The sequence below is a fragment of the Copadichromis virginalis genome, linkage group LG16 (assembly GCF_057382275.1).
Source record: "Copadichromis virginalis isolate Kocher_CV1m ecotype Utaka linkage group LG16, C_Virginalis_male_GT1.1, whole genome shotgun sequence".
NCBI classification, from domain to species: Eukaryota; Metazoa; Chordata; class Actinopteri; order Cichliformes; family Cichlidae; genus Copadichromis; species Copadichromis virginalis.
In genome coordinates, this window is record NC_140633.1 from 21465222 (window position 1) to 21477487 (window position 12266).

At 43.2% G+C, this 12266-nt stretch overlaps 1 protein-coding gene across 3 annotated transcripts in view; it reads right to left on the minus strand.

Moving 5' to 3' along the window:
* gsk3ba (glycogen synthase kinase 3 beta, genome duplicate a) overlaps positions 1-10028 on the minus strand; it is a 35448-nt gene extending 25420 nt beyond the window's left edge. Inside the window, exons 1-2 of one of the 3 annotated variants that reach the window (XM_085433756.1) lie at positions 9052-10027; positions 1831-2024 (exon numbers count right to left, since the gene is read on the minus strand). In XM_085433756.1, the coding sequence (XP_085289882.1) occupies positions 1831-2024; positions 9052-9139 (282 nt within the window). In that variant the 5' untranslated portion in view covers positions 9140-10027. Of the gene's footprint in view, positions 1-1830; positions 2025-9051 lie in introns of all 3 variants that reach the window. The other 2 variants (XM_085433757.1, XM_085433759.1) reach the window with 2 other exon arrangements.
* Positions 10029-12266: the final 2238 nt, after the last annotated feature.

Sequence of the window (12266 nt, forward strand, 5' to 3'; positions counted from 1 at the left end):
TATCCTGTTTTCCTTCTCTTACCCCAACCGATCACGGTAGATGGCCGCCCCTCCCTGAGCCTGGTTCTGCTGGCTGTTTCTTCCTGTTAAAAGAGTTTTTCCTTCCCACTGCCACTGTCAAAGTGCTTGCTCATAGGGGGTCATATAATTGTTGCGTTTTTCTCTGTATGTATTATTGTAGGGTCTACCTTACAAAATAAAGCGCCTTGAGGCCACTGTTGTTGTGATTTGGCACGATATAAATAAAATGGAATTGAATTGAAGTTTGCATTTGGTTGCCGACCGATTTCTATTCTGTGTGACTGGAGCCTAAAGAAACTGAAACATGTGACTACTATAGATTTACATTTCAAGAACCAAGTTCCAGTTAAGAACCACTACTAAACTGTCCAGTACACCATAATCACACACCTGCAAGCTTAATAACTTCCTTTAGCATGTTGAGTACCTGAGTCTAACATAAGCTATTTTTATATTTTGTTGCTATACTGGCCGCTGAAAACAAGAATGGGCCTCCATTTTTCAGAAAATTGATCAACAATCAATAAGAGAATCGATAAAGAATAAGCCCTTTAAGCAGACTCAATAATAGTATTGGTATCACTAAATCCAATAACATCCCTAATTAGACTGCACTGTAGTAGGTGTAGGTGACCTGGGTAAAAATGTGGAGTCCAGCTAAGTTAACAGATATCATTTTTCTGGTGAAAGTGAAACAAACACGAGTTGACTGATGGTATCCTGGTATTTTAATAAATAAAACTTTGATCCCAGTGTTAGAGTTTATGGCTGCTTTTTAAGTGAAGCATCCCAGAAATAGGTTAAGAAGCGCTGGTTTGAATTTAAACCATTTAACAAACATTATACATATGTATAAAATAACCAACTGCAAGATTAACACTTTGAGCTGTTACCCAGTTTACCCCCAGCCTGATCACACACTTAAAATACTGTGGAAGCTCATTTTTTAAAGCCTTTAAACTTGATGAAACTCTAAACAGCTCTTCTGCAAGCGTTCCTTTCTGAGGTCTAGTGGCAGGGACAATGAGTTTGTTTATATGAACATGAGTTTTTGAAGCATCCCATTTTGTCTTTGCCACATAAACATCATATCCTGATTTCTGAAACAAGAGACCCAAATATGCTATCCTAAGCACTCAAAAATAATCCCAGCTAATGTTGCTTATATACATCTTATTACCAAGTTTGTGTCTTTCATGTAAACATCCTATCCACATGATCCTCGGGACACTTATTTCCACCCATATACACTCAGCGGAGGCCATGAACCAGTGGAGCAAAGACAATGTTGCCCAAATGAAGGAACAACGAGCCATCAGCCAAATCTATTCAAAGCACAGGAGGAGATTTCCAGCAGAGCTCTACTTGGAAAGAAACATGACATTTGCAAGCTGACGGATGACGGAGTATTTATGTGTTTGAGTTTGTCGGTGTGAGAAAAGACCTCCGCTCCACTACTACACAAACACGCACATTCTCTGCAAGAAGAAGAAAAGACACGCTTTAAAGTAGGAATGTGTTGAATGACAAACTTTCCCGCTCTTCTTTTGTTTTCTTTTGTTTCACAGCTTCTCTGATCTCCCCGTTCGTGTGAAAGATCTCTCCATTCATGTCTCTTTCACGGTTACCCCGGAACATTCATTAATGCCACACATCTCGACTCTGATAGCATGGATTTTTTGTTTTAAAAAAAAAAAAAAAGAAAGAAAAGAAAAAAAAGGGTGATTTGGAGGGTAAACATTGAGTTTGTGTTTATATGCACACTCGTCAATTACGCCTGCAGCTGTTCTCAGTCATAACAAGTTTTACCTTAAACCTCTTGTCTTGCAGGACCTTCTTGATGGCCACCAGCTCTCCAGAGTCGCAGAGTTTAGCTTGGTAGACGACGCCAAAAGAGCCATTGCCGATGACCTTGGTGTCCGTGTAGCTGACTTCCTGTGGCCGGTCGGGGCCTTGGCCTGGGGTGGCCACAACTGTCGTTACCTTGCTGCCATCTTTGTCCCCTGCAGATACAGACAAAGACACAAGCAACACACAAGTGTTCAGATCCGTGTAGATTAGATCAAAACATTGATTTTCCCATTTATTATATTCTTTCCGAATCATTTTGTCTGAAATACATGAAAGAAGAGTAAAAATGCTCATGATCCTGAGAGTTTCAGGTGAGTCTCAGAGCTCCCTGTCTGAAAATCCAAAGATATTTCACAGAAAACCAGACCACTGTGTGACCACTGCAGCAGTGCTTCCAAGCATTTAAAAAATAAAAGAATTTTAAAAAAAAATCTTCAAACTGAACTTTATTCAGAACGACAGTTGACTGGTGTATTGATTCATGTGTGATGGACTGGCTTTTAAATGTGGGTCACACTGTGAGAACTCGTTCTCTGACACCGTTTCTGAATTCTGCTGCAGGCTGTCTTTGGTCATCAAAGCGTCAAATTGGTCCTCGATTCACAAGTCATACAACGCAGGCAAGGACCGTGTATTACTGATGAACATTTGAACCGTGTTACTGTCATGCCTATCAGCTTTAGCCTCAGACAGACATAAAAAAAAAAGCACAAGTGGAAAGAGCTGTAAAATTGAGGAAACTCTACATTAGCTGGCAGTAAAAAGGATGACTGGGCAGGTCTGAACTTAACCCAGACTTCAGAGGAGGAGCCTAAACAAGTCAAAAATATCAAATGCATTCTTCTTTGAATTTCTCACAGCGGTAGGCAGCAAACACAACTGGTTGGATGGACTCTGGAAGGCCGCTGCATCCACCCATATTGAGTGGGTGTGCATGTCATGCTGATTTCTAGTAAAGTACCAGGTCATGGGTTGTTTGCATGTGTGTTTTGAATCAACAATTTCCTCGGACTGATTAACCCCGCACTGCTAATCCACAAATCAACATTTGACCTCAAACTATAACCGAGGGTGTGGAGGTTAACCAGTCCTATTTCTTACTTTCACTGGTTTGCTGATTTTATTTTCCAACACCACCATTGATTTCGATGCAAATAGTCCCCCCACGGACGCCGGCGCACACACGGGCTCAATCCAGACATAAAATTATTAATGTGCGTTTGCAAGCCTTATTCTGCTGCTGTGTGGCCAGCGAGAGGCTCCATTACCAAAGATGCAATTACAATCAAAGAATAGGGAAGGAATGGGAGAAAACAGTGGAGGGGTCTGAGAAACCAAAAAAAAGGAAAAAGAGACAGCTTCTCTCTCCAGGACCAAGTCTAGAAAGGGAAACTAAAGATGGATTCTGTACCAACAGAAATAGACTTTCCAGGACTGTGGACAGAGAGAGGAATATGACTCTGCCTACATATATTCCAACAGGGCCATTTCTATGACGCCTCTGCACTTCCTCAAACCGTGAGAAAAGTCTGTGCCTGCTCACAAACACATACTGGGAACCCACACTGCCGTAAGGAAGGAATGACCAAGCGATCAAATGTCATTTGAGTGACTAACTGGACACGCATGAAGCAGGACTTTTCACACAGACTAGAGAAACGATTACAATTGCACACAATTAGGAATTACCTTCAGTTCACATGTGAGAAGAAATGTAACTTCCTATAAAGCAAAGGGCACCTATTTATTCTAATAAGTAAACAATAAACCAGGAAAACAAGCAAATCTTTACTACAATAAATTTAAAAAAATCCTAAAAGCTTTAACTGCAGTTTAGTTCTTAATCACTTTGTCATTTAACTTTTAGAAAACTAAAAAACATTGGGGAGACAAAAAAATGGATCCAGGCATTGATAAACAATCATTTCTACCAATATTTCTACAGTAAAAAAGGCCAATATTGGTTTAACCAATAATCTGTCCATGCCTATAATAAACTATCCCCAACAAACAAAAGCATCTGGTAAAAACTTCTATTACATGTAAAGAGTTCTTTAAATATAACCAAACATGAATTTTGCACCAATAACAGAGAAATCAGTGCAACAACAAACATCTTCAAGCATGCGCGGGAATTGTTAACTTATCAGTCAGCCTGCGACAAGTACACTAGTTAATACATAAATCGCAGTGCATCACTCTATGTACGTATGCTGTATTACATATCTACAAAGTGACAGAGCAGAGACGGTTGTTGCAATGCGACGTTTAACCAGCGGCATCAATATTCGATTCAGGTCAGCAGACTAGTTCAGGCCACGGCTGAATATGGCTAACGCGTGCGCACAACAACACTGCTGCTGAGCAGTCACAGGACACGTGTGCGGCTGCTGCTGTTAAAAACGTGTAACCCTGTATTTCTATCAAAGCTGCTGAAAAACTACCTGAGCAAATGTCATAAATTCATCTGTGTTCATCTAAATCAAATCAAGTCAAGGGGAAAAAACAACTTTTTAACTTACAGACTTGTGGATCATCTTAATTTTCCTGACATGAATATTAAATAAGGACTTGCAGTTATTTGAAGCTTATTATGGGATAAGTAACGTGATTAAGTTTGTAAAGTGTTGCCTAAAAGCAAAACTTTTATTCTGTCTTTTTGTCATTTATTTTTCTCTGGTGGAGGGCAATGAAGTACTTTTAAGGGGCATCCACAAAGGAAGCAACCAGCAGCATCTTGGCAACAAGAGACCATAAATAGTCAACAATATTCAGCAACTTCAGGTGATGTGGAGCAAAATAACTGCTAGCAATGCAAGGTGGGCGGATCCTGAGTTAAACTTTCATCAACCCCAGATGAGAAAATGAAGCAGCTACCAATGAGAGGGAAGGACGTGTCCCTTTCAGGTTAGGTTGTATCCGCACAGGGAAGCGATCACTGGTCTGATGCTGACAGTTGGTCGACAGAAGATATTCTAGGTTCCAGTTGCCGAGGTTACCCTTTAAGGCATTTCCCACCAGGTCATGTCAACCACCTGTATCCTGTCCTCTCACTGGCAGTCGCTTCAACGCGTCACCAGTGGGATCTTTTTTGCCCGTAGTCACGTTGAGTGTCACTGACTTTCTACGGCCTCTAAACGCCTCGTGACAACAAATTGCTCCCTGTGTGGACGTCTCCCCACAGTCACAGTCAGTAAAGGAACTTTGAGTTCTGACTCTCAAGTCTTCCTGTGGCTGGCAAATATTAATCACATCTTTATTGTTTCGTTAAACTCTCTTTTAATCACGGCCCAACAGAATTTTACCCCTAAAAAAGAAGATTATATTGCCACTGAAATTATCTGTCAGTCCCTCCTCAAAACAGAAGATTAGCCACAAAATAGCCACAAAATGACCACACTCACATTGTGGCATGTACACGATAATTCAATAAGTTATTAGCTATTAATATACAGCAGTGCCTTGGCACTGATAATGAACAGAATAACATGGCATAATTCTAAAGACAAATCCTCCACGCTCACTATTCCATGGTCCAAGTTCTGGACAAGATGCTTCTTTTTATTAATGCAATAGCAGTTTTACCCCTTCTAAAGTTAATGCATTAGTATTTTGTCTGACACGGAAGTCTAAACAAAGAAATTTTCTTTGTAGTTTTACACTCGACTCCCACAGCATGATCAGCCACACTCTTTCCAAGTACTACAGGGGTATAAATATGCAGCAGTAATCAAGCTGCAGTCATAAAATTAGTCATGTATTTACTGCAGTGCGAATAATAATTTTCACACCATTCATGTTGCATCACTACAAGTGAATGTCAAAGAATGCAAAGCCTGCCAAACAGCCCATGTGTCCATCGCTTTCTGAATTTTGGCAAAGAATTGCACACAATAACTTGCTCACACACCAATCAGCTACGCAAGGGAACTACTGACAGGGGATTTGTGGACGACTCGTTACAAGGCAGTGTTCTGCTGGGAAACCTTAGGTCCAAGCATCAACACCCAACTAAACATAGGTGCAAGCCCTGAAGAGTGCACGCAGAGATATTTTTATAACCTTTAGGGTAACTAAAACCTGACGGGCTTATCACTAAGCTTAGATTTTAAACCTAGCTCAAGATATGTGTGCCATATTTTACGCTGTCGAGTCAGGAGAACATTTAGGCCTCGTCATGCCTGAACCTGGCAAGCAGAAGCATCCACGCATTGGATCAAACAGTTCTAAGGAGTCGCTACTACTTTTCAATACCTTTTTTGTTTGCATTCACACAGGTAACAGGAAGTGGCAGTGACAGCTCTTGCATTTTCTTCTACACCTCTCCAGCCTCCTCTTTTTCAGTCTACATTGCTTTAAAGTGTAGTGGCTGCCTAGAAGCAAGTTGAAAGCAATTAAGATACAAAATTTTGGCATTCTGGCTCAGTTCCGGTATATACCGTATATATTTCACTGTCATTTTTCCCTTGCTATGCTTCATTTTTTTATTAATATTAATAGATTTCTCTTTATTTTTTTCCCCACTGATGCTGCATTCACGTGTCTTTCATGACAGACGCGCATCTGCTGCTTCGCAGTCCTCAGCTCCTGTAATGCAGACACAGGTACAAACAATTTTGCAGAATCCCCCCCGTTGTAAAGCTGACACGATAATTTACTGCATTACTGGAACGAGTGTTACAGCTAATGCAAAGCAAACTTGGCCAAGAATCACTGAGATGGAGACATAATATTGGTGCATGGATTGTAGATGTCAGGGTAGCGTGCAGCCTGCAGAGCCATTGCTGCACTACTACACTCATCTTATTTAGCTTTCTCGCTCTCTCTTTCTCTCACTCACAAAAAAAAAAAAAAAAAAATAGATCTCATCTTTCTTCTAAACCCTGAGCGATTCCGGTGGTCCTCGTCTCGTCTGTAAGCCCTGCTGTTTCGTTTGGAATCAAAGAGTATAATTAGTTCATTTTGTTCTCGTCATCACTTGTAAAACGTGAGAGGGGGACAGACAGGAAAAAGGAGAAAAGAGGAAGAGAGAGCTGCTGCTTTGAGATGCTAAACAAGCTGCTCATTGTTCCTGGCCAGCTGCCTCACCCCCCAAAAAACAAAACCTGAGGGTGCTCGAGTGGGTGTGTGAATGTACTGTATGTATGTATATGCATGTGTGTTTCCGTCTGCCTGTGTAGGAGGGGTAAGAGCATTCTCTCCAGGATCATACGCAGTGGCTACAGCTGTTTAGGACCATCAGCCAAGTTATTACACACACATTTGAGTGCATATATCTATCCAAGTGTGTGTGTGTTATAGGATGGTGGAGGAAAGGATAATAGTGGATGACATCCTGGACCGGATGAAAAAACAAGTCTAGGTAGATTCCAGCTAAGTGACACAGTCCAAAGTACAGTTTTTATACAATTGAAACTGCGTACCACATACCTCTGTGTGACAGAGCCTACCTTAGATTAAAACTATAACTAAAAAGAAAGTTAAATTATATGTAGCTGCTTGTTACAAGAAAAAATAAAACTCAGTGATTTAGATTTGCTGTCATCCTTGATCGTTAAAGATTGGGAACTAGAGCAGGGCGATATGACCAAAACTATTTATCACGTCATACATTTGAAAATTTGCGATAACGATATAACTGACACTAGACAAAATACTGAAAAATTTTACAACAGGGGACATCTGAGCAATCAGCCACTCTACTTTCCTCCATGGAGATGAACACCACCTGCTGTTAGACATCAGATTATCAAACACCTATTTAATTGAGCAACTAGAGGTTCAGCTTATTATTTTAGTTGATAAAAAAGTACTGAGTCACCAGATGAGTCTCCAAAACTTTTGTCTGAAAAAATTAATTCTCACATTTAGCAGACCTGACCCATACATGCACCTGGGGCGAGACAAGAATTAGGCTTGGGTTTGGAGAGTGTGTGTGTGTGTGTGTGTGTGTGTGTGTGTGTGTGTGTGTGTCACAGTGCACTAATCGGTTTCCAGCACCAAGGCCCAGACATGAGCCTGAGCTCAGGCCTCACCCGCCTGACATACATCATGCTCACATCACAGCCTTAAGGCTCCATCAGCATTCCTTAACAGGTACGTGCCCTCACACCCCACTCCACTCCACTCCACCCCACCCATCTGTGTGTCAGATAAGACAGGGGTGTAACTAGGAACTGTGCAAGTGTCCATCTATGACAGTCGATACTCATTAATAATAAAGATGCTATACTTATAAATTAATTTCAATGAAAAGACTTTTAGATATGTAAAGTGTTAATTTGATGTTATTTAAACTGACTGAGCTCTAACTGGGCCATTAAATATAACCAACACAGCAGTAGTATCTTCAGCATGGGAGCGAGTGCGCCTTGCCTTGAGATCGCCGTGGTGATGGATAGACTAGACGAAAGAGAGGCGTCTAGCACCCACATTGCCAGCCCCCCACCCCGCCACTTGCTCAGCTGACAGGCCTAGTCAGTCGCATGGCTTCCTCTCTGCAGCCAGTCTATAAGCGGTCTCCGGCACCGTGCCACCGTGGCTTCATGAACAGGATACTTGATGTCACACTCCCTCCGGTCGTCGCGACACGGCCCGTGGAAGTAGTGGAAACAGGGCTAATAAACCACCCCCCGTAGGATCGCGTCAGTTTTGCCCGACTCAACTACGGGCGCACCTTCCGTTCTGACAGTTGCGTAATAGACCGGACCTATCGCTTTAACTCCATTACGCATGTGATTGGTGCTGTGTGGCAATATCTCTACGCGATCTAATCTACATTCAAATGGACAATAATCAGGCCGGATCTGCGGTGGAAGAAGGAGGCTTGGTTTTGACCTGGGCCTGTGCCAACACTACCTTCCTATGGCCCGGCCCTTCCCGGCGCGGCCTGCTAACCCTGCTCCGGCTGACCGGCCCCGGGGCGGCGCGACAGAGCGCGTAACGCTGTGTGCCAACATCGGGGCGAGCAGCAGTGTGTGCCGCTCAGCACCATCCACTGTCTCGCTCTGTGACACACATATATGACAGAGATAAGCTTCCCGGAGCTAACCGTATGCTAACTTGACACATTTCCAGTCTAGTTAGTGAGAGGACACTTAAGCGAGCATATGCAGCCCACGGTGGGCCTGGTGCGTGCAGGAAAAGTCTGCCACTCTAGAATTACACGGGTGTACTTACTGCTGACTTTCATGCTGCCGAAAGCTGAAGGCTGCGGCACTGGCTTGCAGCTCTCGGCGAAAGATGTGGTCCTGGGCCGACCCGACATGATCCGACGATCCCCTTGATTCTCTCGACTGTGACTTGCTTAAACGGCGGAGCTGATCGATTCGCCGAACCTTCTCATCAAAAATAAAAAATAATAAAAAAAATCCAAAAAGGAGGGGGGGGATGACAGTAAATTAATATCACTGTAATTCACGGGGAGGTCAGCCAGAAAGAGATCCCCTTATCCCAGGAATCCTTCACACTACTTCGTATCGCCACTAAATGACCCTTTTCTTTTCCACCGACGGTCTATCAGAGCATCGTTTCCTCCTTGTGCTCCAGGATTTCTTTCAGCGGGCCTTTGAAGACACGTATCCGACTAAAATAGTCATGAATCTGGCCTCTCCCTGTGGCCCCACGGTTAAAAACCAGCGGTAATTTCTTTCGGGGTGCGGAATCGATTTCACGGAGATGAAGAAGGGTTAGTTCAGATGCTGATCCGGTGCGGATCGGTGACAAATGCGGCGTTTTCTTAACGATTCGGGACACATGCAGTTCCACTTCATATCCCGATGTGGAGGCTCAATGATCCGACTGCCATGGCGGCTCCCTCGCTACCCTAGCCTACAGACGGTCCAACGGAAAATCTGCCAGCTGCTACAGTCTTCTTCAGCGAATTCACTAGCCGTACGCCGACTCTAAATCCAGCCTTGCCTCGGTTAAATTTCGGTGTCTTTACCGAGACCCCAGGCCGGCGAGCTCCTCAGAAAATACTGGTCTTTAAGCACAGAGTGCGACGATACGAAATTTCTTTTTTTTATTCCTTCCCCATAGGTTTCAGGCTCGCAGTCTTTGTCGCTGCGCATGGTAGGTACGCCGTTTCCGCAAATTGTTCGAGGGATTGCTCCGGCGTCACGGAAAGACGTTCACGCTGCTGACGTAACTCGCGAGGGAGAATAGGAAAACTGTGAACGCGCGCACGGCGAATCTGGGGTGGCCGATTGAGCCAATCAGAGAGGGTATCCTTCAAAAATGGGCGGCGACCATTTCACCGCCGTCCAATGAAAACCCCGCTCTCGAGCACCACATGGCATAATTTGCTCGGCACCGCCCTCGCGACTTCAAAGGCTTTTTTCACGTGCCGCGTCGGGGACAAGGGGCGGGCCCGTTCCCGGGATGGATGACTTCTTCCACCAATGGAGAGCCGAAGCCGGGCTGTCAGTTCAATGGACCCAGCTGTCACGGACACGGAGCACCGGTGGTCATGCAGCACTGTTGCTATGTTAGTTACAAAAGCCTCTCCTTTATCGCTCCCCAACACTTTTTACCACACGCGGCCCTCGGGCACATCCTTTTAATTAGTGTCATCCTGCTTAGTAATGTAATAATGTGCGCGTGCACGCGTCTCACCCTTCTATTATAACCTTATCTAACATGTTTAGCATCGTACGTCCTGATTTCACATTTAAACTGCTGTCTCTTTGTGTGTTTTAAAGATGCAAGATAAACAAAGCTTTTGCTATTATTTATTTAATAAAGGTACCTAATGGATGAGTTGGTTCTGAAGATTCCTTTGACTGATGTTTTTTTTTTTTCGCTAAATTTTTGGTGATATTTTGATGTATATAGTTTCTAAAAGGAGAATAACAGGCAAAACCTTCAGCTAGCAATCTCCCCTGTGGACTCAGCTCCCAGTTTGAGGAGACAGATACCCTCTTTACTCTTGGCTTAAAACTCTCCTTTTCTTTTAAGCTTATAGGTAGGGCTAGATCAGGTGACCCCGAACCATGTCTTGATTATGATGCAATATTGCTGGGGGACTTGCTAAGATGCAATGAGCATTTCTTCTCCTCTTATGGCTTTATGCTACAGCTGCATTTACATACCACTCCAGCATGGCATTAACTTTTTTCTTCTCTCTGCCATTGTGTTTTGTCCTTGTCTCTCCATGATCTTCTTTGTCTGTTCTCTTTCCTCTTACCCTTGAGAGGGCTGTTGATTTCCACTGACATAATATTTATGAACGATTTTAATTAATAATAGTGAAGCTGCAAGGAGCAGAGGTAATGAAGGTGGATGAGTTTAACTACACTGAGTCGAAAATCCAAAGCAACGGACAGTGAAGAAGAGAGTGCAGGCAGGGTGGACTGGGTGGAGACGAGTGTCAGGGGTGATTTGTGACAAAAGCAGCATGAGTGAAAGGGAAGGTTTACAAGATGATAGCTGATGGTAGGTTTGGAGACAAAGTCAGAGAGACAAGGATGAGAGGACTTGCAGAGGAGGGATAATAGATATATTTTAAAAATGGAGCTGCGAGGCTGGAGGAAAAAGAGGAAGATCACAGAGAAGGTTCATGGCTGTGGTGACAGAGGACATGCAGATGGCTGATGTGACAGAGGAGGATTTAGGGATAGTGTGAGAATGAGGCAGATGATCCATCGCGGTGACCCCTAAAGGGAGCATGCAAAAGAAGAAGAAGAAACCATTAATATAAATTTTAAATGAGGTGTTAATAATTGAATGTTGTATCACTGAGTCAAAAATATTCTAAATAATCTAGAACTGTGATTTATTACTGATCTATAAAGCAGTTATTGTTAACAAACCACCAAAAAGGTTGGAATTTGTGCAGTTTATGTTTGTCTGGTGATCTAAAATCGCTGAAGGTGTATCTTGTTCTTTTCTGCAAATGCATGTGAGTGTCACTAACTGTACTGAACTCTAATTATATGTGTGCTGCATTTCATGAAATGGCAATAAAGTCTATCGTATGCAGAATCCAGAAAGGGCAGGAAAGTCTTTCCCTGTTCACAGTGATACAGTTGCTAGTGTATCTTTTATGCAGGTGTGTATGCGTGTGGGTTTTATTCTCCGTATCAAAGGGAGTTTCTCCCAGGCTGGCCTTCAATGGTTCATATGCTGAACAGAGAGCAGCAGCATCTTAAAAGCAGGCAGCTGAGCAGAAGTAACGCAAGACACTGTTTTGCCTTCACAGCAACACCTCCCCCGGCAAACATACATTTTCCCATTAGTGGAGGGATAAAATACGAGAAAGACAGAGAGTAGATAGCAGAAGGGAGTGGAAGTGAAGGGCAAGCTATAAAAGAGACATGAAAGATACGAGGGAGAAAAGGCTTTTGTCTGTGTTTCAGGAAAACCCATGAAAATGTGGTGAAATCATGGTGGAG